The 26,230-nt window shown below is 48.2% G+C and overlaps 2 protein-coding genes across 3 annotated transcripts in view; one reads left to right on the forward strand and one right to left on the reverse strand.

The window, feature by feature from the left end:
* Window positions 1–646: 646 nt before the first annotated feature.
* GDAP2 (ganglioside induced differentiation associated protein 2) lies at window positions 647–23,922 on the reverse strand. Its single transcript, XM_077345894.1, has 14 exons — window positions 23,785–23,922; window positions 20,120–20,349; window positions 16,499–16,638; window positions 14,448–14,601; window positions 13,207–13,295; window positions 11,598–11,674; window positions 10,424–10,583; window positions 8,657–8,807; window positions 7,723–7,799; window positions 6,172–6,248; window positions 5,053–5,192; window positions 4,666–4,720; window positions 2,804–2,947; window positions 647–1,611 (listed from the first exon to the last, which is right to left on the reverse strand). Exons 2-14 carry the CDS (start codon window positions 20,281–20,283, stop codon window positions 1,567–1,569), a joined length of 1,473 nt encoding a protein of 490 aa, XP_077202009.1. The 5' UTR covers window positions 20,284–20,349; window positions 23,785–23,922; the 3' UTR covers window positions 647–1,566.
* Window positions 23,923–24,034: 112 nt separating this feature from the next.
* The window catches only part of WDR3 (WD repeat domain 3), a 37,521-nt gene continuing 35,325 nt past the window's right edge, over window positions 24,035–26,230 (forward strand). Inside the window, exons 1-2 of one of the 2 annotated variants that reach the window (XM_077345893.1) lie at window positions 24,035–24,166; window positions 25,674–25,877. In XM_077345893.1, the coding sequence (XP_077202008.1) occupies window positions 25,707–25,877 (171 nt within the window). In that variant the 5' untranslated portion in view covers window positions 24,035–24,166; window positions 25,674–25,706. The remainder of the gene's footprint in view (window positions 24,167–25,673; window positions 25,878–26,230) is intronic. The other variant, XM_077345892.1, reaches the window with a different exon arrangement.

Raw genomic sequence — 26,230 nt, forward strand, 5'->3', positions numbered from 1 at the left:
TGCACTCACGGGCATTTCAAGCACGTGGCTAGGACGGGTTTCGGCCTGGAGCTACCCAAAGGATCCCTGGGTTTCACCGCACACTGGCTTCCCAGGAGATCTCTTATCCAAGCATCAACCAGCGCCCGAGCCAAATTCCCGTCTCGTTCCTGCAATTACCAACTTGCTGATGGTTGCTGGCCTCGACCAGGGCCAGGGCCCTTTCTGCCCTAGCTCCAGCCTGGTGGAATAATTGCCGGCCCTTACAGACATTCCCAGGTTCTGCTAGGCTTGCAAGATGGCTCACTTCCACCAGTAATTTGGTTAAGGCTGAGGACCACCACCAACAAGCCAGGCCCCCAGCCAGACCTGTTATCCCTCCGCTGTGCCTGGCAATGTGTCTTATTTCCAGGCACAGAGGGTAGGAGCGAGGTACAGCGATGGCTTGAATGTGTTTTTTAAATCCAAAAAGTATTGTGCTGGTTTTTCACTTTTTGCGTAAGCCATCCCAAGACTGCAAGGAGAGGGGCGGCCTACAAATAGAAATAGAAATAGAAATAAATTTTCCATCTGGCGGCAGAAGTGTCAAGAGCATTGCAGTATTCACTCTCTGGAAGGCTAACCGGGGGAGAGGAGGGGAGTAGAGGTTATACGTTCCTTCCAGAAGGCAGATACAAATCATTTATTTGATTTTTTGGGGGAGACAAAACTTCATTTTTGATCCCCCTCCTTGCAACAATACAGGTTTCAATCAGCAGAACCTTGGCACGTGATCAAAGATGGCCTTATTTACAGCATCCGCGTCTCTTATGGCATCCGCATCTCTTGTCCCTCCCGGAGAAGAACGCGCCAGGAGGACAGGAGACCCTTCTCATTCACTGTCCAGCAGGAGAGTGGCAGCACCCCTTCTCCTTGCGTCTCACATCATCCAGGGAATAAACAGTCAGATTGCCAGATTCCAAACGCAGGCACTGTCTGAGACGTTGAATTCCGGCAGGTTTTGGGGAGTGGAGGGGGTGGGGTAGCGTGACAGCAGGGGCTTGCCTGGTCTGTGGACTTGGCTTTGGAAAGGATTCATTGCCGTAACGGTGGGCTTGATGTGCAAAGATTACAGGAAATTGTCAAGCTGCTATTGTAGCTCCCCTCCCGCTCCTCCCCCCCCCCCCCCGCCACACCCCAAACTGGTCAAGAATGGGGCAGTGGCAGCAAAGCCAAGAACTTGCAGAAAAAGATGGAAACCTGATCTTGGGGCTTCTTGAAAAAGCGGTTTTGTGAGGACAAAAAGTCCCGATATCCGGGGCGGGGGCGGGGGGGGGGGGAAGAAAACTGAATCCACTCCAGAAGTCCAAAATCAACTTTTCTACTGGAGAGAGAGAGAGAACGAGAGAAAGAGAGATCTGACACCACGGCCGTTCGTAACGATAGGGGATTCTGATTGCTCGTGTGCTTGAGAATGTCCTTTGTAAAAAAATACCAGAGGTGGGGAAGAAAACCCTTCCCTCTGATCTCTATACACCGTTTGGGGCAGCTCAGCACCAGCGGTGTCGGCAAGCGGCAGGTCGCAGGAAACCAGGAAGAGTGGCGAGGTCAGAGGTCCGGAGAAGAAGGGTAAGAATAGTAGGGCCCGTTTTCCTGCGGGGAGAAAGAGGCATTAATAGGTGGTGCCGGCATATGTCCAATGGAATTAAAGACTCACAGCGCTTATCCCACTACACCAAGCCCTTGATGTCCTCCTGCAAACAACTATCCACTTACTCCAGTGGTAGAGCTCTAGCAGAGTTATTGGCTTGTTATGACAAGAATAAGCCTAGACCTTGTGCGTAATGGCCTTGTGACCCTTACTTGGATAGCCAAGCCAGCCCGATCCCATTAGATCTCAGAAGCTAAGCAAGGCAGACCCTCCAAGGATTTGGATGGAGTTCCTTCAAGGAACACCAGAGGTCACGACATGGAGGCAGCCAATGGCTAACCACCTCTGAATGTCCCTTGCCTGGATGCTAGACAATACTCGGATCTCCTGGCTACACGACATACATGCCGTACAATCTGCTCCACATCATATATTTCTGGTAAGGCCTTGGAGGAGGAGCTGGTCTCATGGCTTAAGTGCCACTCAGCGCTTAACACCCACTCAGGACGGCTGTCCTGCCCCTCAGTGCCTCCTCCTCCAACAGGCTTGCCTGTCTGTCCAGTGACCAGCCAATCGCCTTCCATCCCCCACCCCTGATCACCCCTCCTCCTTCCACTTCCCTCCAAGGCTTGGAGGCTGCAGATCCCTGCTGCAAGAGAGCTGCCCCTGCCGGTGAGTTCCCTTCCCAGGGGGTCTCCAGCCTGCAGCCTTTCCACGTCCTGGGGGGAAGGAGAGGCCTCCCCCCGAACGCAATCTAGTGCCTGTTGTATTCCTGAATGCAATGGGCTTGGCCCCTAGTAAATAAATAAACAGCAAAGAATCATAGAATTGGAAAGTCCCACCCGCTGCTCAATGCAGGATCAGCCTAAAGTATCCAGGATAATGTTCTGTCCAGTCGCTGCTTAAAAACTGCCAGGGAGGGGGAGTTCACCACCTCTTTCGGCAGCCCATTCCACTGCTGAACTCCTCGGACGGTTAACATTTTTTGCCTGGTATCTAGCCGGGTCTGTTCCATCTGTAGCTTAAACCCACCACTGTGGGTCCTATCTTCTACTGCCACAATAGAGAGCTCCTACTGGCAGAGGTTCCAGAAGCTTATGGGAGCCCTGCCTCTGGGTGGTCTGTGCGCAGAGGGAAGGAAGGAAGACCCGTTGGTGTGCTGAAATCCAACTGGAAACAGGACACTCCACCTACCCTGGCATCGTACTCTAGAACGAACGGTGGGAAGTCAATCTGTTCAGGGGGAATGGCTGCAAACAACTGCTGGAGGCTTTCTACCTGGTGGATTTTGTCCTTCAGTCCTGAGATGGTGAAGGTGGTAAAAAACCACGTTGACACCTGGCAAGCAAGAAAGGAAAATCAACGCTCTGGTCAAACCTTTGCTTTTCAAACATTTGTCAAGAGGTCATGCCGACAAAACCAAACATCCCTTCAGCGTTTCAGCTGAAGAAGGCTAAAGCACACAAAAGGCTAACTTGGTTTAGAAACCATGCTCGGCCTAATGAGACCAGGGCCATGTGGAACCTTTACCAGTTTTGCAGGGCCTGAAAGAAAGAGCTTATGGCCGAGGCCAGAGAACAGGCTGGCCTCTCTGCTTAGAATCTGCCCATCAAATAAATCCTCAAAGGCAGTGGTTAACCTAGGGGTCGGGACCCCTTTGGGGGTCAAATGACCCTTTCACAGGGGTCGCGGCAGGGCAAGCAGCTTGGCCAGGGGAGTGGAGGCCTCATCCACACAACAGCCTTGCTGGGTAGATCAAGCGCATTCACCTGTCTGGAACAGCGGAAAAGAGAGATCGGCATGGTGGGACAAGAGGCAGAACTGAACTGAGAAACCCCAGAAAAAAAATTCCAATTTATATACAATCTTGAACCATGGATCCTCACACCATTGGTCAGTTTCGGTTTAATTTCTGTGGAAGAACCCTTGCATAATTTTATGGTTTGGGTCACCACAACATGAGGAACTGTATTAAAGGGTTGCAGCATTAGGAAGGTTGAGAACCACTGGCCTAAGAACTTTTATTAGGCCCCCTCTCAGTTCAGTTCTGTCACCTCTCTGTGACAAGGATTCCCAACCAGGGTCCCTCAGAGTTCCCCAGGGTTTCCACAGCCTTTCCTGGAAGTTTGGATGGCTGCTGATGTCACTAGGCACCACTGGAGCCCACTTCCTCTGTATAGGGCCTGTGGAACAACATTTTCATCTTATCCTATTGGTCCTTCCTAATGCTGGTCACATCCAACGGGAGTTGATGGGTGACGTCACTTTGGGGAGGCGTGGCAGGCGGGCATGCCCAGCTGACACCAATTCTGGGGTTCCTCAAAGCCTGAAGAAATATTTCAGGGGTTTCTCCATGGGCAAAAGGTTGCAAAAGGCTGCTCTGTGAGGAGGACGCTTTTAAGTGTTCTTAAATCTTAAATTCAGAACTTCGAGCCAGCTCAGCGCAGTGGCTAAGTGCGGTGGCTTCTAATCTGGTGAATCGAGGTTGATTCCTGCTCCTCCACATGCAGCCAGCTGGGCAACCTTGGGCTAGTCACAGTCCTGTTAGAGCTGCTCTCACAAAGCTGTCCCGTCAGAGCTCTCTCAGAGCCACCTACATTGCAGGGTGTCTGTTGTGGGGGGAGGAAGGGAAGGCAATTGTAAGCCGCTTTGAGATTTCTTAGGGTAGTGAAAAGCAGGGCATTAAAATAACCCTTCTTATTGTATGCTTATGTAATTTAAACATTGTGTTTGAATTTGATGTGGTCCTCCCTGAATCAACAGGGGAGGATGGAATACAAGTTTCAACAGAAATAAATGAAATGCACTGACACGGGATTAACCAGGGCCCATTCCGCACACGCAGGATAACGCACTTTCAATGTGCTTTGGCAGCTGGATTTTCCTGTGCGGAACAGGAAAATCTACTTCTAAAGTGCATTGAAAGTGCATTATCTATTATGTGCAGAATAGGCCCAGCTCACTCTACTAAAAAAAGTACAGTCTGGCTGATATTGCCCGATGTTTGCATCCTGACCTAAAATGCAGCCTTGCCACTGGGACCAGACATTTCCTACCTTTGAGCGAAATGTTGGATGGACGAAGTACAGGGCTTTCAGGTTCCTTTTGTACCTAGGTTAGCAAGAAGAGAAGTAACCTCACCTGGGGAACAAACGTTTGCAAGAACACAAAACATTTTTTCAGTAATCCTTTCTCCCAATTTGAGTCCCATATATTTTTTTAAAAAATCAACTGAAAATTGAAATAATTTTTCAAAAGGCCAATTGTCCCAGGACTTCACTCAGTAAAGCCGCCCTGCACAGTTTCTCTATGAAAAAACCAAAGAGATTATCACAAGCCCAGGATCGAGATTTCTAGCATATAAAGCTTCTCTCTGTGTATTTTGTCAGAAGGGAAAACGAGTTGAGACAACATGGTTTAAAGGCATCAAGGAGGACACTCACTTGACATCGACAATATCGTAAAGCCTCTTCAGGAAATCCGAGTCGAGGTGATTGTAGACGTTGGTGAGTGTGTGGAAGTACACAATGACGTATTCTTTCACGACAATGTGGTCCATCACGTGGATGAAATACAAGAGGGCCTGAGGGGGAGGAAAACCCACAAGCGGAGTTAATTGGTTCAACAGAGGACTGTGCTGTTCGTCCTCTGGGCATCTCAAACAAGGGCTTGCATCTGGATTTTGCCCTACTACTAACCTTTAAGGCACCCCACTCTAAAAAATACTGCATTAGGGAGAAAGAAAATCAAACTCAGAATCAGAGAGACGCTTTTGGGGGGGGGGTGAGGGTGGATGTCTGTGGTCCCAGATGCACAGATAAAGAGCGCTCTCTTTAGAGGATTTTTATAGCCTCGAGTATAAAGGCTGATAGAACTTGATGGCATCTAATGGTAAAGGTAAAGGTATCCCCTGTGCAAGCACTGAGTCATGTCTGACCCTTGGGGTGACGCCCTCCAGCATTTTCATGGCAGACTCAATACAGGGTGGTTTGCCAGTGCCTTGCCCAGTCATTACCGTTTACCCCCCAGCAAGCTGGGTACTCATTTTACCGACCTCGCAAGGATGGAAGGCTGAGTCAACCTTGAGCCGGCTGCTGGGACTCCCAGCCTCATGGGCAAAGCTTTCAGACTGCATATCTGCTGCCTTACCACTCTGCGCCACAAGAGGCTCATTTAATGGCATCTAATGAAGAATAATAATAGTTTTATTGTTATATAATAATATTGGTTGGCTCAGGCCAGGTAACATCGAAGTTAAAACCATCACAAGTAAGTTAAAGCATTGAAGCTGGGTACAAAAAAAACCAGGTTTTTTTTGGGTGTGTCCGGCTGCAGCTGATTTATGGCAATCTCTCCAGGTTTTCAAGAAAAAGAGACAGTCAGAGGTAGTTTGCCCTTGCCTGCCTCTGCATGACAACCTTGGCTTTTCTCGGTGGTCTCCTGCCCATTTACTTGCCAGGGCTGCTTACTTCCTGAGATTTGACTAAATCCGCCTCATCTGGACTATCGAGGTCAGGGCTGTCGCTACCATAAATATGTAACGTCTTATCTCGGCATCTCACCTTCTCCATGTCTATAAGAGTTACGGGAATATTCCTTCCGACCACCGCTATCACCGTACGGCCACAGTTGTCCACGCCTCCAAATAAAACAAAGACAAGGAATGGGAGGTTAGTGCTGAAAAGCACAGCCAAGCAAACTCCAGCACTTTGATTTGCAGAAGTGGAATTCAGGTCGTGCCCAAGAGCCAACAGTTTGTAAGACAACTGCTGTGCTGAAACCATTAGTATTTCTGCCCGACGTTCAGGCTGCTTCCCTTCTGCTGAATTCCTGAGCTTCAAAAGTGAACAGCAGCTCCGGCATGATTTGCAGCTTTCAAACAGAGTGAGCAGAGTACAAAAAATAATTTAAGAAGCAGTCCAAACCCTCCCATGTGAACTTCTTTTGCTGGAGTCTGGGGGACACAAATTCTCTTTGAAAGACCACAGGTGTGGAGTGCAACGGAAGCACATGCAGGTGTCGAAAAAACAAGAGAAAAATTAAAGAAACCTTTTCAAGACTAAGTACGTCCAGAGGATTAGTTGTGAATGCGTTATTCCAGTGGTTCTTAACCTTCCTAATGCCGTGACCCTTTAATACAGTTCCTCATGTTGTGGGGACCCCCAACCATAAAATTATGCCAATGTTCTTTCACAGAAATTAAACGAAAACTGACCAATGACATGAAGATCCATTGTTTAGGATTGGATATAAATTAGTTTTTTTCCAGGGTTTCTCAGTTCAGTTCTGCCTCTTGTCCCACTATACCAATCTCGCTCTTTTCTGCTGCTCCAGACAGATGAATGCTCTATCTCGATCTACCCCACAAGGCTGTTGTGTGGATGGTGCCCCCCCCAGCCAAGCTGCTTTGCCCTGCCGCAACCCCTGTGAAAGGGTTGTTTGACCCCCAAAAGGGTCCCGACCCCCAGGTTGACAACCCACTGGGTTATTCTTTCTTTAGTCTGCATGGTGGACGCGCACTCTTCTGTATCACCAAATGGGGGACAGCCCTCCAAAGGCACAGCTCCTTCCTCCAGGGTCGCAGACAGAGGGCAGCAATAAGAGAGAGACAGTCAAACCGGTACAAACTCCCATGTGGAGTTCCACAAGGAGCGGTCCCCTCTCCAATATAACATCTTTATGTGCCCTTTTGCCCAGTTGGTGTAAACCGCCGCGAGCCAGTTCGCTGGGAGCAGCGGCCTATAAATCATAACATTATAAATAAAGAATAAAAAAAGATACTCTAGGGTTTTATGAAACCCTGGTTGAGAAAGCCTGGTCTAAGGCAGGCAAATATGAATGACTGCTCACAAATTCCAAAGACAGATGCAATCCTGAAGGGGTTCAACAGCTTCTGCACATCCCCACCAACACCTCTGGACTGTTTTTCCCTCCCGTGTCCTTCACATTTCAGTTTCAACTTTTTAATCTACCTTTTCCTCCAGGTTTCTGTGAACTAGCAAACGTACTCTTCCCTCCTTTCACTGTACTGCTTTGCTCACCATTCGCCACAACACAAGCCTCTGGGGAAAAGAAGCCTGGGGCCGAAAATTCCTTTCTTTCTTAGAACTCACCTGTTTGGTACAAAGCTTTGAGGGAGGCGATGTCGGAGAGGTCTTCGGCTCTCGCCTGACAGAGCCAGCGACTGTAACTAGAAGAAAGCCGGGTGTGAGATCAGAATCGGTCAACCCTGGACATCAAGGCTATCGTAAAAGGCCAGCAGCGAAGACCTACTGCCAGTTGAAACTGCTAAAATATCCTGAGACGGCTTATGCCTGACTGATTGCAAAACTACGGGCACACACAAAAGGGTAGCAAGCAATTACAGGGGTTGGATCCCATGGAGAAATTCTGCTAGCAGGGGTGCTTTTCTCATGCACTATTTTTGCACCGTATAAATCTGAACTGCAAGCCCCCTTCCCTATACTCAAGGCACGAGGGCTGGTTGTGATTATGCTGTGGGTGGGAGAGAGAGCTTTACAGAATAAGAGCTCTGCTGGATCAGACCAGTGGTCCATCTAGACCAGGAGTAGTCAAAGTGCGGCCCTCCAGATGTCCATGGACTACAATTCCCAGGAGCCCCTGCCAGCGAATGCTGGCAGGGGCTCCTGGGAATTGTAGTCCATGGACATCTGGAGGGCCGCACTTTGACTACCCCTGATCTAGACCGTTTATGCACTGGAGGATTCATGCCAGGCTACAGGCTGGAGTTTTAGTCACGGCAGGTTGCCCCACCTCTTCCTGCACCCACACGGAGAAGCATTTGGCCCGGTGCACCTCATCCGCCCCCAATTTGTACTTCTGCATGAGAGATGGAGCAGTAAGGTCCCAGTGCATAAATGGTCCTAGTCCAGCATCTTACCCCACATTTTCTCATGCTTACAAGGCGCAACCCAGCAGCCGTTCGATATACATTGGCATGATGCCGCTTCCCTGCAGCCGTCAGCCCCTGAAAGGCGAACGACAGCGTGGTGCGAGCAGCAGCACCTATTTACAACAGCCCCTCACTTCCTCTGATGCTGTTTCTTCAGCGCCGCTTCTGAGAGCTGCCCCTGGAGAACGAGGCGCCGCTGCTTGTCCACGTCCCCTTCCATGCGCGCAAAAGCGTGGGAGCCGATGAAAGCCAAGTCTGCTTCGAGCCCTTCCTCGTCGGAATTATCTGCAAAGAAGAAAAAAAAACGCCCATCTGAGAATGAGAAGCTGTCATGTGATGGCACCACTGTGGACATTTAGCATAAGCGAGCCAGTGTGGCAGAGTAGTTATGAGTTGGGGACTTTAATCTGGAGAATGAGGTTTGATTCCCCCACTCCTCCTCCACATGCAGCCAGCTGGGGGTCCTCGGGCCAGTCACTGTTCTCTTGCAACTGTTCTCTTAAAGCTCTCTCAGCCCCACCTACTTCACAGGGTGTCTGTTAAGAGGAAGGGAATGGTATTTGTAAGCTGCTTTGGGACTCCTTAGGTTAGAGAAAAGCGGGATATAAAAAACAGTCCTCCCCCTTTGCAAGAAGACCAGAGGAGAACAGCACAGCAGCTAGAAAGAGTCCTTGTGTGATGCCACACGGAAGGGATTTATTTATTATATATTTATATACTGCCCTCTGCAGAGGCTCAGGGCACTTTAGATAAAACCGTATAATGCAGGTGTAATGCACCAGACATGAGAAGTAGCTTGGTTCAGATGTAATCATTATTAATTAAATTGGAGCAATGGACAGCAGAAAATAGTCTTAGCAAATTTCCCAGGTAGTAAGCATTGTTGTTCTTTTCAATAAAGAGCTTTTCCTACAAACTGAGTTTTCTTATTGAAAGCAATTGGCTAAAGCCTCACACCAGATCTTTGTCCATGTGCTAGTGGCCAGACAGAAACAAGAGAACATGCATTATTAAACTGTCCTATTTATAACACCATCAGAGGCAATTTAATACAGCTAATTTTAGACAGTCTCCAAAGACTTTCCTCAATGGATAAAGTTGGTGAAGTCAAAGAACTTTCCACACTGCTAAGTTCCATACTGCTGCTATTAAATTGCGAAGTACATACATAGGATAGGAAATATCTCCTCCGATCAAATTATTCGCTACTTTGCATATGGTGTTTTAACAATGAGTTTTAATTACGGTATGTTTAGGTGGTTCAAATATGTTTCTGTACTCTTAACACATTTTCTGGCATTTACTGGTATCTTAAATGGATCTTTACTGTTTGGTCTCTTGTGGCGCAGAGTGGTAAGGCAGCCGTCTGAAAGCTTTGCCCATGAGGCTGCGAGTTCAATCCCAGCAGCCGGCTCAAGGTTGACTCAGCCTTCCATCCTTCCGAGGTCGGTAAAATGAGTGCCCAGCTTGCTGGGGGGTAAACGGTAATGACTGGGGAAGGCACTGGCAAACCACCCCGTATTGAGTCTGCCATGAAAATGCTGGAGGGCGTCACCCCAAGGGTCAGAAATGACTTGGTGCTTGCACAGGGGATACCTTTACCTTTACCTTTACTTTTTGGTCTGAAAGACCATAAATAAATTCCTTTGTTTATTTGTTTACACCGGATCTCAGCTGGCAACTCCTTCCACCACACTGGAGCCAGAGCTGAAAAAGCCGTGGTTCTGGCTGAGGCTAATTGCACCTCTTTGGGACTGGGGACCACCAGCAGGTTGGAATTTATACAGCATAGCATGTTTGGACCACAGGCTGAAAAGGAGGTTCTAGGGGTTCTGCTTTGGCAATCACTCCCATGGTCTCTGGGTCTGTCCAGCTTCTCTTGGCCTGAAAGCCAGACTCACCTTCAGAAATGCCTGGCTTTTCGCTAATTCTGATCTGACGCTCAGGCACTACCGGCTCCCCATCTGCGTTGCCGATATCAGCAGGCAGGAAAGGCAAGGATTGCTTCTCCTCTTCGAACGACCTCGGGAAATACAGAGGCAGCAGCTTCCGGTAAGTAGCCTGCAAAAACCAAGAAGGCTTGAGGATGCTTGGCTGCCCCCTCCTGTTTTCAAGACCAGCTGGGAACAAGGGCTTGGGCCTATTGCTTTCTGCACCCCAGTGTCTCCCCTCCTCGCAACCCCCCTGACTTTATTTCAAGGGCTCCTCCATGGTTGAACCGCTGAAAAAGGCAATTATCCAGCACAGCCTGAAGAATCTGCTTTCTTCTCTCTTAAAAAATTGGTAACATCCTGCCTGATGGAGGACTTTTGGGGAGCACGGGAAGCTAAAACCAGGCCTGTTTTGTTGGGCCTAACAAAAGGTCTTGCCCAGACTTCACTCTTGTTTTCAGTCACTGAAGCCAGGCGTTCCCCTGCATCTGACAGCCAGAAGTCACACACAGCTCAATAACCGTATGCCGGTAAAAAACAGAGGAAGCTACACCTATCATTCAAATGTATTAACTAGAATGCAAGGATCACACAAAGTGCAGAGTTACTCCAACCTAGATCCTCTGATTTAATGGTCTTGGACTAGAGTAACCTTCTCAACTTTTTTAACATGGAGATACCCTTGAAACATTCCTCAGGCTTTGAGAAACCCCAGTATGGTTGGGAAGCATAGCTTTGTACACGCTTCCCCAAGGCCCCTTCCCTCCCCACTTCCTCCAGGCCCATCACTGGCCATTTTAGGAGGGGGTGAGTGGGCCGACATGACCATATATGGACCTATCACCCGATAAACATTCAACAAATGTAAAAAATATATTTAAAAATTAATTAACTCTCACAAATTCAGAAAACCCTTCCAGGGCCGTCAAGAAACCCTGGTTGAGAAAGCCTAGACTAGAGTAACTCGGCCAAGGACATCAACCACCAAGTTATTGTGAGGCTTGAGGGTATGGCAGTTAGTGGATCAATGGAATGCGGAGGGGCAGGCTGGAGAAATGGCACAAAGCTTTTCGGGCTAGAGAGGGCAGAATGACCAACTGCAGAGCCGCGCCTTCAGAGGCACAGAAAAAAACACAGCACGTACCTCTTCAAACTCGGACACGGCAAACACCACTTTTTCAAGGGTTTCCCCGTGAATCTCGAGAAACCGCCTAACCGTCCCTGCAAGGAAAAAACAAAATATGGATAAAGCTTCCTATAGAGGAGAAACCCAGAAGACACGTTTCTCTTGTGTTTCACTGTTGCCTCAGCTGGAGACCCGCTCTGGAAGCAGAGCTATTGCCCATCTATTTGAAGTCAAGGGTTAGGAGAAGCAGCAGAGACACATGGACTTAGTCAATGCATAAGGGAGCTCTTTCCAATGATACCCTCAACTCAAACAGCTCTCTATCACCGGAAGGCAAAAATTACAAAACTCTGTCCATACTTTGGCCATATAGTGCGATCTAACTCAAAGGAGAGAGCAACTATGCTGGGACTGGTCAGTGGAAAAAGGAAACCAGGCCAACAAAGAGTGTAGTGGGTAGACACAATCAAAATGGACACCGGCCAGAGCATTACACAACTAAAAGAAGCGAGGCAAGATCAGAAGACCTGGAGACAGCTGAGCCATAGGAGTGCCGAGAGTTGGACTCGACTGAATGGCTAACACCATCGTCATCAAGTTGCTGTAGCTGCCTATAATGAACTAATATAGCACACTGTTCCAGGTTACGCAGGCAAGGGGTCTGAGCCATGATCTGCGCTAGTTGCTAGCTATTCTTCAAACATGGAAGGCCTATCAGTTTACCAGTGGTTTGAAATACTCAGCTTCCAACATCGATACAGCTATCTTTCCCGCTGAACATTGCGGAATGGTGTCTGTAGTGCCACAAGCTAAGCTTAGCTATTGTTAGCATGACCTTATACTCTGTCAAGAGATTCCTTAATAAGTTGAAGTTGACCCTTAAATATAGAAATCATTGTCCCTTGAAAAAGCTGTAAGGCGAAATGCGTCAGGACTTTTGTGAAATAATAATTACTGAAGAGAAAAGATTCAAATGAGAAGCTGTGTTGGTCTGAAGTAGCACAATAAAATCAGAGTCCAGTAGCATTTTTAAGACCAACAAATATTTATTCAGGGCATGAGCTTTCGAGTGCATGCTGCACTCGAAAGCTCACGCCTTGAATAAATCTTTGGTCTTAAAGGTGCTATTGGACTCTGATTTTATTGAAGAGAGAGAACTCTTTATAAGTCCAGTTTGGATATTTTATTGCCATATTGGTTTCCCAGTGCATCTGTAATTTTCTATATAGACGTTGTGCTCTCTTGCCCCGGAGGGATAGACCAGAACCAATGGGATGAAATTAATGCAAAAGAAGTTCTGTCTAAACATCAGGAAGAAGTTCCTGACTGTTAGAGCAGTTTCTCAGTGGAACAGGCTTCCTCGGGAGGTGGTGGGTTCTCCATCTTTGGAGATTTTTAAGCAAAGGCTGGATAACCATCTGATGGAGAGGCTGATTCTATGAAGGCTCAAGGGGTGGCAGATTACAATAGATGAGCGATAGGGATGTGAGTGTCCTGCATAGAGCAGGGGGTTGGACTTGATGACCCAGGAGATCCCTTCCAACTCTATGATTCTATAATTCTTTATGACGTGATAGACCCAGATATGCCTTACACTGATTACCACGAGCCTTCCGGGGCTACTTACGCAATGCTATGTGGGTGGCATCCATCAAGGGGTAGCATCGTTTCACGGTGTTTATGACACAGAATCCCACCGAAGACATCGCCTGTTCCCTAGAGAGGAGAAAAGAAGAGCAAACAAGTCACGAATCCCCAGATACCACCAATGCCACAGCAAATGAGGGGAACAAATAGAGCAATGTTACCCTCCAGAAGTTTGCGGACAACGCCACGTGCTGTGGGTTTGGTCCAGAGTTACCTTAGAACAGGGATGGCCAAGCGGTGGCTCTCCAGATGCACATGGACTACAATTCCCATGAGACCCTGCTGGCAGGGGCTCATGGGAATTGTAGTCCATGGACATCTGGAGAGCCACCGCTTGGTCACCCCTGCCTTCGGAGTTTCCCCAGTGGATTGTCCCCACCTTCCCTTGCCCACAGCAGCTTCCTGAGACCTCTGAAAAGCTGATATTGTGGGATGCAGGTGCCTTGTGCACCATGGAGAGTGGTGGGGAGACAATGGGGAGAAGGAAGTAGTCTAAATATTGCCTCCCCTTATTCTGATGCTCACACAGCAAACAGCACAGCGACTAAAGCTGGCAAAGTTCACTTGGTTGCCTGTTCTTACTTCAGGCTCTTGTGTCACAACACATTTTATTTCTGAGCTGCCCCGCGCCCCCCCCCCCCCCCCGGGTCATAAGAGGATACTGCTGTCAAAGAGAAAGGGAAGGCAAGGAAACAGCTCTTTCCACACAGTGGCCTGGATCCAAATCCCATGTCTACATATTCTGTGGCATGATAGGTTTCCAGATGCTGGGTAATCAGGAAGAAGTTGGGTTTTTATACTCCACTTTTCACTACCTGAAGGATTTAAAAAGCCGCTTATAATCACCTTCCCTTCCGCTTCCCACGATAAACACACTGGTAAGCTTGGAGAGAACTACTGTGAGAGCCGCTCTAACATGACTGTGACCAGCCAAAGGTCATCCAACTGGCTGCATGTGGAGGAGTGGGGAATCAAAACCGGCTCTCTGGGTTAGAAGCTGCTGTTTTTAAACACTACACCAAGCTGGCTAAACCACTACATGAGCCAATGATACAAACATGATAATCAGCTCAGCCATATGGGGAAAAAGCTGCCAGACCTCCACAAGCTGCTTATGAATCACACTGTTTTCGTGCCGCTTATGAATCGCAGAGCTCTGCGGCCAGCCCTTTGTGCAGGTGGTGCGGAGTGCTCGCTCCTCATGAGCAGACGTGTGCTTACTTCGCAATCTGTAAAATGTTCCGGTAGCAGCTGTACAGGGAGCTCTCTGCGGCCGTGCGGTATCGGCTCTTGTATTTGGGCCCCACGGTGTGAATGATGAACCGCGCGGCTAGGTTGAAGCCCTTGGTCAGCTTGGCCTCTCCTGTCCGGCAGCCTAAAGGAAGAGGAGAGAAGTAAAAGAAATAAATAAGAAAAGTAAAGGCAAGCAAAGCGTGTATACATTTTAGTCCCAGTGTAGTTGTCTTTAAGCATCTGCATGGGCACGCAAGCACGGCCGTGTTGTAGATCAGCTGTCTCTTTATTTCATGGTGACATGGTTAAGATTCTAATCTGGCAAACTGGGTTTGATTCCCCGTTCCCCTACATACAGCCAATTGGGTGCCTTTGGTCTAGTCACAGCACTGATAAAGTTCTAACCAAGTAGTAATATCAGGGCTCTCTCAGCCTCACGTCCTTCACTGGGTGTCTGTTGTGAGGAGAGGAAGGGAAGGCGATGGGAAGCAACTTTGGGTAGTGATGAGCGGGGTATCTTCTCCTTCCTACCTGCCCTTCCTAAACACTCAGGGCTGATAACATTGATCCAACCATCAATAAAATTATAAAATCATATTTTCGTAGCCCACAACTTCTTCAGGTTATAGTTGGGGAAGGGGGAAGTGTCAGATCTTTAACCAAAGAAAGCAATCTGTGTAAAACCGGATGCAAATAACCGTTTGCCATTCAGCAATGTGATTCAAGGGCCCCAACATGGCACCCATGGGCACCACGGCACCTGCCAGCACCTTGCCTGGGGCCCACCAAGTGTTTCTTGGAAGTGGGTGGGGCTTTGGGCAAGCAAGGCTTCTGACTGGCTGGGAAGATTTAGTTTAGAAAATTGCTTTGGCAGCAGCTGCCGCCACAGCACAAGGAACTTCACTGGGTAGCTGGTGGAAAGCTGCGGTGTCCATTTTGTGGCAATCGTCCCGTGGCTACGCCCACCACACTCTCACAGGGCGGGCAGACTCAAAATGGCTGCTGACCAATAATCTTACAGTGCGGCAGGGCCAAACCTCCTTGACCAACCTGCAGACATTGGACACATTAGCAGCAAGTTTAGGAGTTCATGTCACATGTGACATTTGTTTAAATCAGTCGTAGGAGGCTGTATTGCAAGTTGCACTTCCAAATGCTCACTCTCGGAAAATTAAGGTCACCTTTAGAGACAGACTAAAAACCATCTGTTGAATACACTCTTCCAGGTGTGAAAAATATGGGGACTCCCAACAATTCATGGAATACCCCATTCATCCTTCTTGTGGCGTTTGCTGTTTCTGCATCGAAAGTCATGGTCCAGTGAGAATTTCCCGGGTTTGAACATAGATGCACGTGGGGAGCCGTGTTGGACAAAGCTTGAGGCCAGGGGCACCTTGAAGACCAACAAAGTTTTTTTCAAGGTATAAGCCAGGGATGGCCAAACTGCGTTTCTCCAGATGTTCATGGACTACAATTCCCATTAGCCCCTGCCAGCATGCTGGCAGGGGCTCATGGGAAATACAGTTCATGGACATCTGGAGAGACACAGTTTGGCCACTGCTGATATAAGCTTTTGTGTGTATGCACATTTCACCAGACAAAAGCTTACACTTTGAATATAAATTGAGGAGGGGGAGGTCTAAGTTGCCACTGGACTCCAACTTTGTCCCACATTTGAACAGTTATTCTCATTGATCTGGAGACCAACAACCAGATTATTTTCCAATACACATATGTGGGTTTCTACATGATTGTTTCAACTGTGATGGCAAGAACAGAGAGCTGAACCGACAAACCCAGTCATAAAATTATAGAATCATAGCGTTGGAAGGGACCTCATGGGTCATCTAGTCCAACCCCCTGCACTATGCAGGACACTCACATCCCAATCGCTCATCCACTGTAACCTGCCACCCCCTTGAGCCTTCACAGAATCAGCCTCTCCGTCAGATGGCTATCCAGCCTCTGCTTAAAAATTTCTGAAGTCCATGTGGGTGGGGAGACTGAGCAGGTTTGCTCAAGTTTAATACTATACCTACCTTTGAGTTTCTGTAGCTCAGCCCTCAGGTCTGGTCCCGCATGCAAGAAGATACTTTCTGACAAGGGATTCTTGTCTGTGAGAGATTCATTGCTGGTGTTCACTATGGCCGTGCAGTTCAGCAGCGCTACATCGCCCCTCCTGAGGAGAGATCATCATTCCAATTCATTAGAACCACAGAATCAAAGAGTTGGAAGAGGGCCATCATGCCCCCTCTCAACCTCTTCTTCTCCAGGCTGAACATTCCCAATTCCCTCAGCCTTTCCTCCTAAGGCTTGGTCCCCAAGCCCTGGATCGTCTTCAATTGAGTCCTGAAACGGATGGAAAGCCGAGTGAATGACTGCAGAAAGGGTTTTTAATAACGCATGCTGTGCCTAGCTCCTGATAACAAAGCTGCAACATTTGTACCAATGGAATCATAGATTCATAGAGATGAAAGGGGTCCTCCAGGTCATCTAGTCCAACCCCCTGTTCAATGCAGGATCCACCCAAAGCATCCATGGTAAGTATCTGTCCAGCTGCGGCTTGAAGACCACCAGTGAGGTGGAGCTCACCATCTCCTTAGGCAGCCGATTCCACAGCTGAACTAATATGACGGTGAATTTCCCCCCCCCCCCCCCGATAGCTAGCTGCTACCATTCTACACTCCAGGTCCCATCCTTTGCTGCCAACAGGAACTTTTTCCTGCCCGCTTCCAAGTGACAACCTTCCAAAGAGAAATCCTGCAAGAAAAAGGAAGTTCTTCATAACTTGTACACTGAGACCTCACACTTTCCTGGGTGAGAATATTAGCAAGACAGCAGCAAGTGGTCTACAGCCACTGTTGTATATTAGCTACTGTTCTCACAGAAGGTGTGAGACGCTGCATGATTTACCACGTCTAAAGAAGTAAAAATGCAAGAGACAGCAGTGTATCTTTCCCCTTATATTTACAATTGAGACATTTTGCAAAAACATTACAAGAAAATAATCTTTAGAAAGTTTTATTGTAATAAAAATAAACTTTATTTTTCTAACCAGGACAGGTGGCATCAAGTAGTAAAATACAACCCCTCAAACTGAAATTCAAACTGAAAATAAATAATAATTCGAATTTTAACAAAATGGAACACTTTACCGTGGCACCCTGTAAGTTTAACTTTTCTGAAATAACTATACGAAAGTACACCACCATCCGAAACTTTCTCTGCAGACTGAGAGCCTGTAACAGGAATCGTCATGGTGGCCAGAGGCGGCTTGCCATTGCCTACCTGTGTGGAGCAGCACCACCAAATCACTAACTGGGGCTAGAGCCAGCTTGGTTAGGTGTGCGGACTTCTAATCTGGCAAGCCGGGTTTGATTCCGCACTCCCCCACATGCAGCCAGCTGGGTGACCTTGGGCTCACCACAGCACTGATAAAGCTGTTGTGACCGAGCAGTAATATCAGGGCTCTCTCAGCCTCACCCACCTCACAGGGTGTCTGTTGTGGAGAGAGGAAAGGGAAGGCGACTGTAAGCCACTTTGAGACTCCTTCGGGTTGAGAAAATCGGCATATAAGTACCAACCTTCTTCTTCTTCTACTCCTGCTTAGCTTTCAGGGGGATTTCCACTCACGCCACTCACTCACTTCTGCCAGCATAACAGACACTTCCTGCTTCTGCCCCTCCCACTGCAGCTCATTTATCTCCCTCGAATGCTGTTCCTGGAGGGGGGGGGGCACAGGGGACCGGCAGGAAAGGCATGAGGGGCAAATCCGTTCTGGACCTTCCCTTCCTTTAGCAGAAAATTTAGCCTGGATCTAACCTGCTGTACTCAAAAATATAGTTTGATTGTGGCCAGGAAGAGAAGAGGTGATGTAACAGGAAAAGGGAACCTGAAAATGAGCTTACAGCAGCCTGTCTTTTTGCTTAATTACCATATTTTGACCTTTAGAAGGCCTGTAAATATTATGACTACGGGTATTTATTTCATTTTATGACATTGTTTACACTGGTCAAAGATGGTAACAAATTAACTAGCTCCCTAGCTAGCTGACAGCAGCTGCCATCCGAGTGACAGCCAGAACATACGGAAAATCCTTTTTTAAAAGATCCATACTAAGTGGCAACATGACTGTTTGACAGGCCAGCTTGCATCTTGCCACTCGTTTCCAGTGACAACAGGGCACACCTGTCATCAGGAGGTGTGGGATTTCTGCCCATTTCCCCCAAGAGCTCCAATGCCATTGTACTGCCCCCGCCCAGGAACAACATTTCGATGGGCTACGATGAGAGAGGCAATGGTGAAAGCCCTCCACACTGTAAGTAGCTCTGCCAAAGGATGTTGTTGGATGCAGTCCGCTGTTCTTTCCGACTGAAGTATTGGGATATTTATGAATTATTAATTATTATTATTGTTGTTGTTATTATTAATTCAATTTCTTACCCGCTACTACCAGGCGGCTCATGGCGGGTTACAAAGTCTGTATAAAACCACAGACATAAATTAACAATCAAGTCAAATAAATGAAATAAGATACAGCGGAAACCCAGTTCAAGCCAACTCAAACCCATTCCCCCAATATAATCTAGAAGGAGGAAAGAAAGGGGGCAGATGGAACCCATGGCTGCTGCCTGTATAGTTGTATCTTAAACCCTGAGGGGGGGTTCATATAGCTCTTCCTTAGTGCGCCGGCCTCAACTATAGACCTGATGGAAGAGCTCCATCTTGCAGGCCCTGCGGAACACCGGGAGCTCCCACAAGGCCTGCAGCTCCTCTGGGAGCTCATTCCACTAGGTAGGGGCTAGGACCGAAAAGGCCCTGATCTTAGTCGAGGTCAGACATGCTTCCCGGGGGCCAGGAATTTTAGAACAATCCCCTGCACAAAACCATACAAAGCCCCTTTGTGAATACCCAACCTCATCTTGTTTGCAGAGTCTTCTGTATCAGATGTGGCTCCACTGAAACCTTCATGGTCTGCCCCACACTTTTTACTACAATCCCTACAGTTCAGTGATGTATTTTCGATTTAAAAAATGATCAGAATTTCTTAGCTGCTAAGGTAGAATTCAAGAGCCTCTTGTGGTGCAGAGTGGTAAGGCAGCTGTCTGAAAGCTTTGTCCATGAGGCTGGGAGTTCAATCCCAGCAGCCGGCTCAAGGTTAACTCAGCCTTCCATCCTTCTGAGGTCGGTAAAATGAGTACCCAGCTTGCTGGGGGGTAGACGGTAATGACTGGGGAAGGCACTGGCAAACCACCCCGTATTGAGTCTGCCATGAAAACGCTAGAGGGCGTCACCCCAAGGGTCAGACATGACTCGGTGCTTGCACAGGGGATACCTTTACCTTTAAGGTAGAATTCATGTTCAGTGCCATCACAGAGATATCTAAGAAATGCCTTCCTGGATTAAGCGAAAACTTCGGCCTTGGTATACAATCTGGTCCTCCAGAAATTGGACAACCTACCTTCTCCTCGTCTACTGCAGGCTCCACTGAGGCCTAGGCCTAATCATGATAACCCGCTTGACTGCACAAAGCTGATCAAGGGGTGATCAACACAAGAGAAGGCAACTGAAAGCTGCTTTGAGACTCCCTTGGGTGGTGAAAAGCGGGGCATAAAAACCAACTCTTCTTTTTATATTAAGTTCATGAGATGGAAACTTACCACAATATTATCTTTGCGTTGATGTCTTTCCTATATGGGAAGGGCGACGGGACATCAACTTGGCATTTTTCAGGTAGGCTTTGAGAGTCTGCCTCATAAAGGTCGGTCCACCCTGGCAAACTTTCGATATCCACAAAATGGGAAGGAGCCCCCAGTGGATCCATGGAGGGAAGAGGGGAGGCCGATTACAGTTGATTCCGGAAGCAGCTCCTACAGAAGTCTTCCTGGCGCTTTGGATAAAAGAGAGGCAGCCAAATCAAAGACCTGATTTTTTAAAAAATTCTTTTACTCAGGATAAGGCTAGGAAAGAATTCCAGTGGAGAAACACATGCATCAGCCACTAGGCTACCCACCCTGCTTCTTCAATTCTGGAATAATGTTCTCAGAGACAGGTCTGTCTGAAAGCCCTCCTTTGGTAGAGCTCCAAGAACGTGCCACACTATTAATACATTAATGAGACAAATCCCACCGAAAATAGTGTGGTATATTCTTGGATCCTTCCCAAGGGAATTTTTTCACACACACCCCTCTCCAAGGATCCTGTTTCCTGAACGTCTCCATTTCTTTCCTTAAGTGGGCAAAACAACCTTCTTAGACCCATTTTGCACAATAGCAGGAGCGGAAGGTAATCCCTGCTTTTGGACCAGACCTCTTTAGGCTGTAAGCAAGGATGCTCCATTGTACATTAAAAGAAATTCCTGACACTTAGAATACTACATGGCAGGGAGAGGAGTTCTAGGCTAGCCTTTACATGCCAGCTTTCTACATCACACATGAAGCGGCCTTATATTGAATCAGGCTGCTGCTCCAGCAAGATCAGTATTGTCCGCTCAGACTGACAGCTGCTCACCAGAGTCTCAGGCAAGGTCCTTCATATTACTAACTACCTGATCCTTTTAACTGGTGATCCTGGGGATTGAACCTGGGACCTCAGCATGTGAAGCAGGCGTTCTACCACTGAGCCACACCCTTTGTCCAGGAATCTATTTCCAGGAAAGTCCACATCTGACTGTCTCAAGCAGTCCAATCCGTGCAGGTCTATCTCACCTTCTGTGGTTTGCAAGAACCAGAGCTGAGCTGGTTAGAGAAACACTATTGGAGATATTTCTCCATACTAGGTTGCTAGGTTGGCCACCTTGTGAGAAGGAAGGACTTCCTGGAGAAGAGCCTGATGCTGGGAGCGATTGAGGGCAAAAGAAGAAGGGGTCGACAGAGAATGAGAACTTAAATGGACTCCGAGGAATGGTAGAGGACAGGAAGTCCTGGAGGATCATTGTCCACGGGGTCGCAATGGGTCGGACACAACTTTGCACCTAAGGACAACAAGGTTGCTACAGGGCCATCTTCCACTCATGGAAGTGGAAGCAAGCAAAAAATTACTGGGATCAAGACTGAACACAGCTGCCTCCCCAACGCAACTTAAAAAACAAAATTGGCACTCTCTAACCTGCTACTCTTATTCCATCTTGGCCACATATACCAAACAGCTTTGTTTTCAAGACTTACATCCAATGGATCCTGTGCTAGGAACTGCCGTGACTCGCACTTTGCTTTAAGCTGCGGACCTTTTGCACAGTTATTTGGGAGCAAGGTCCAGTCTATTCAATGGGGATTGTTTTTAAGCAAGGCCCCTGGAAGTATGTCTTCTAGAAGAAGTGGCTTAACAAGCCTGTGAGACACCTGCATCTTCCAAACTACACTTCCTCCTTAACACAGTCTCTGCTACTATATACCTGCAGGGTATTTCTTAATAAGAGCCCTTCTGGATCAAACCAATTGTCCATCTAGTCCGGAAGCCTGTCTCACACAGCAGCCAACAAGTTTCTCCGGAGGGTCAAAAAAAAAAAAGCTATAGAGGCTGAGGCCTTGCTGGATAAGAACATAGGAAGAGCCCTGCTGGATCAGACCAATGGTCATCTAGTCCAGCATCCCATCTCACACAGTGGCCAACCAGTCCTACGGAGGTTGAACAATGTTGCTTTCTGTCACTGGAACTCAAAGGTTTACTGCCTCTGAATGTGGAGATTCCCTTCAGCCACCTTGGCTAGTAGCAACTGATAAACCTGTCCAGCTTGAATCTATCTAAAACTCTTTTAAAAGTGTTTATTCCTGTGGCCATCACTACCTCTTCTGGCAGCAAATTCCACTTTTTAAGCACTCTGTGTGTAAAGAAACAGCAACAGCATTTGTATAGCCTCTTCGTAAATTTCCCTCCACAAAAGAATTCCCCCATTCTGAACCAAAGCTGTTAGGAATTTAAAATGCTAAAACAGCCAACAGTTTTAATCCCATGTTTCTCTTTTATGCTAATGTCACCAGAAGTACACAAATCAGGCCCATCCTGAAAATGACAGGAAAACAAGGAGAGAGAATCCATATGGGCCCGGCAGATCTAAACTTTGGCACAGAAGGGCCTCTTTCCCAAGACACAGAGCTCACCCAGGTGCCGTTGGCCCGCAAGCCAACATTTCTTTCCATTAACCCACCTTGAAGGACTGGTGAGAGGAACACAGGTGTTTGTCTTTTTGGATTATATCTGCCATCGTGGAGGAAAAGCAGCTTTAAAATTAATTTATAAATATTACGCCAGCTGGCTAAGTGACCAAAATCTACTGAGGATCCCCAGCCTTAAAGAGATAAAACTATCCTCAGCCAATGCCCCGCCTAATGAAACTGGAGCCCTGCAAGACCATGAAGCCCTGCAGGATCATGAAGTATTCTGCCAGGCCAATGGCTAAGGCCGAGGATTATTATTAACATCTGCTGGCCTCCCCTCTCAGACCCACCCGCTGACACATCAGCATTCCCCACCCCCTAGACCAGCCTTTTCCAACCTTTTAACCATGGAGGAAGCCCTGAAATATTTTCCAGGCCTTGAGGAACCACAGAAGCGGGGACATGCCCCTTCAGAGAAGTGGGAGCCAGCTAATCAATCCATCGATCCTTTACTCTTTCCATTGTGGAGAAAGAGACTAGGCCTGCAGACAGCATGAGAAGTGGGCTCCAGTGACGTCTAGTGATGTCCGGGGCCATCCAAACTTCTAGGAAAGGCCACGTAACCCTGGGGGAGCTCTTGTGTAGCACCAGGGTTATCCTTGGAACCTTGGTTGGGAATCCCAGCATTAGACACAGGAGATGCTTCGGATGTAGCCCGACCCCTTGACTTTATTTTAAACTAGTGCAGCTGCCGTTTTATTGGAATTTTGAATGATGTCTATTGTCTCTCGGTGTCCAGAGCTTGTTCCCTAGTTCACGTGTTCTTGCCACCGAGTCTGTCTTGTGAGAACGGCATCTTGACAGTAAAATAGAGCACCTTTCCCGGTTTAAACTTTGCAATCTGCCCGGGGCCACAGGGAAGGGCGGCGTATAAGCAAAACAAACAACAACAAGAAGAAGAGAAAAGGCTTTCTGTAAGTGAGGCGCGGGGGAGCTTGGTGGGGAAGAAAGAGACGGGAGCGACCCCCCCTGTTGTTTTAAACCTCCCCCCTCCTCCAAAGAACTCTCCGCGTCTCCCCGCACAACACCCCTGCGAGGTAGGCGTCTGGCGAGCACACGTGACTAGCGCAAGGTCACCCAGGCGGCCGGCGGGGGATTCGAACCCGGGGCTCCCAAGCCCTCCTCTGACACGCGCCCCACGGACGGAGGAGAGAGCGGGCGTCACTCACGGCCTGCGCAGCTGAGGCGTCCCCCATCCGGTCCCCGCCGCGACGCAGCCAAGTGCCCCTCGCAGGCATCCCCTGTCACCGCCGCGACTTCCGGTCAACGCCCCACTCCCCGCAGGCGCCGCCTCCCCCGGGTTGCCATGGGGACGGAAAAGGGGAACGCGCCACCCCGCCGACGCTTCCGGAAGAAACGCCCGCAGCTTTCCGGAACATCCGCTCTAGGCCTTTTCATCTCTGTGGCGAATGGGGCGCTCGCCTCCCGCTCCCTAGAAGCGCATCCCGTGCCGGAAGTGGCGCTCTAGGAATACGTGGAGAGACACTTCCGGTTCCTGTCCTGTGGTTCTGTTGCTGGTTTAAGTCTCGTGGAAGGCGCGTGTCGGTGTTGGTAAGTTGAGCCATCTGAAAGATTATTTATTCTGTGTTCTTCTTTATTTATCCCCCACCTTGCTGCCTTCATGAAGGGCTATTGAGGCGACTAGGCGATTTAAAAAAGTGTGGTTCATGAAGGCGTGTCTTATAAACACGGGGCCAAAGTCAGTGGCATAAGAGCACACTTTATCTGATATAATGGAACAGGATTTGCTTAGTGGAGTATATAAGTGGGGGGTGAGGAGGTTTAATAGCAAGGTTTAGCCAGGGTTCAGGTGCATAATTTGCAAGGTTGTGATAACTGCTTTCATCCTATATCAGCTATAAGTGCTCAGTTAATTGTGCCTCTGAACTCCAGCTAAACTTTTCTGGCAGGTAACACCCCCCCACCCCCCGAGACGCTTTCTTTACCATATGCTTGGCTGAGGACATTCTTTTCCATGATATCTGAAGAAGTGTGTTTGCACACTAAAGCTTCTACCTTGGATAAAAGTATTGTTGCTTTTGTAAACTGTCAGATGCATGCAGGGCACATATGTAGCAGGTAGATATCTACTATGAGCTGCAAGCTGTAGAAGGGTGGGAGGGGGGATATGTTATAAACAGGGGTCAGTCTTTCTGAAACAATAACAAGTTGGTCCAAGTCCTCACTTGTTCTGAGTGGATTGATTTATTTTTTACTAGGAATCTCTGCAAGTGTTCCTACCCTACTGGCCAGGTAGATTAGTGCCAATATGTCACCTAATGCCAGTCAGATGCTGAATGATTGGCGGTTTCAGCTGGTAGAGCACCTGGTTGATATGCAGAAGGTCCCAGATTCTGTCTCTGGCATCCTCAGTTAAAAGAGTTCTCCCATTCTATGGTTTAGATTCCCATGAAAGTGGGTCACAGGTCATCCTCCCCTAATGGCTCCCTTTACATGGCTTTCTTTTTTTAATTTTGGAAACCAAGATCTCAGAAGAATATTCCATGTCTTCCATTAGTGGGTCTTGTTTCTTCACTGCGTACGCCTGTGGCTCAGGCAAAATGTGTCCTGATGGTTACTCATGTGACTTGCTTAGAATTGTAGGGAGAATTAGAGGGTGCAATAGAGAAGAGGGTGGTCTCAGCCTGAAATGTCACCTCCTTATGCAAAGGCTGTGCATGTTGTAATGCCACTTGCTTCGGGTTCATAGTGGGGGCTGCTGCACTCTCTGGGAGATGTCTGTTGGTTTCTCAAAAATGTGAAGCTGGATTTTATTTCCCACTTCTCCACATGCAACGATCTGGATGAGCTTCACTCTCTGAGCTTCACCTACCTCACAGGATGTCTGCTGTGGGGAGAGGAAGGACAGGCAGTTGCTCTGAGGCTCCTACGGGTAGTAAAAAGTAGGATGCAAAAAAACAGCTCTTCCTCTTAAAAGTGCCACTGGACTCAAACTTTGTTCAGCCTCTTTGCAAGTGAGGGAGATTACCAGCAAAGCTGATCATGACACTTTTTGCTATTTCTTGTGGCCTTTCAAAATTAACTCTCCTTTGTACAGGTTAGATCCTGCAAGGGTCTGGCAGTACCCTCCATGGGTCTCACCAAGCAGTACCTGCGCTACGCGGGCACTGCCCTCTTCGGAGTGGTCGCCAGCCAAAAAGGAAATCTTGCCTTCGTGACTCTGCGGGGCGAGAAAGGCCGTTACGTGGCAGTGCCAGCGTGTGAGCATGTTTTCATCTGGGATACCCGGAAAGGAGAGAAGGTGAGTAGCTCTCAGCCTCCCGAGAAGACAGTTCAGCTAACAGAGCAGTGCCTTTTAAGATACATGTATGAAGCAGAGAATGAAACAACCAACTTCCTCCTCCTATATGTGGCCTGATGACTCCCATTTTGTTGTCTGGGGAAGCGTGCTGTGCTATTGGGTTCGAAATATGTGATGGCAACAGCTGTGATGGCAACAGATGGTACAAAGAAGGGCTTGTTGGCATCTGCTGGTCACCATTACTGGGCAGGAGTAGACCAAGCCCCTCCTCTGTAGGGAGGGGGGAGTCTTGTTTGGATGCCACATCTCTGGCTGCTGCCTACCTAACTGCTGGTGGGGGCATCTAGAGCTGG

Source organism: Paroedura picta, chromosome 7 (genome assembly GCF_049243985.1).
Source record: "Paroedura picta isolate Pp20150507F chromosome 7, Ppicta_v3.0, whole genome shotgun sequence".
Taxonomy (NCBI): Eukaryota; Metazoa; Chordata; class Lepidosauria; order Squamata; family Gekkonidae; genus Paroedura; species Paroedura picta.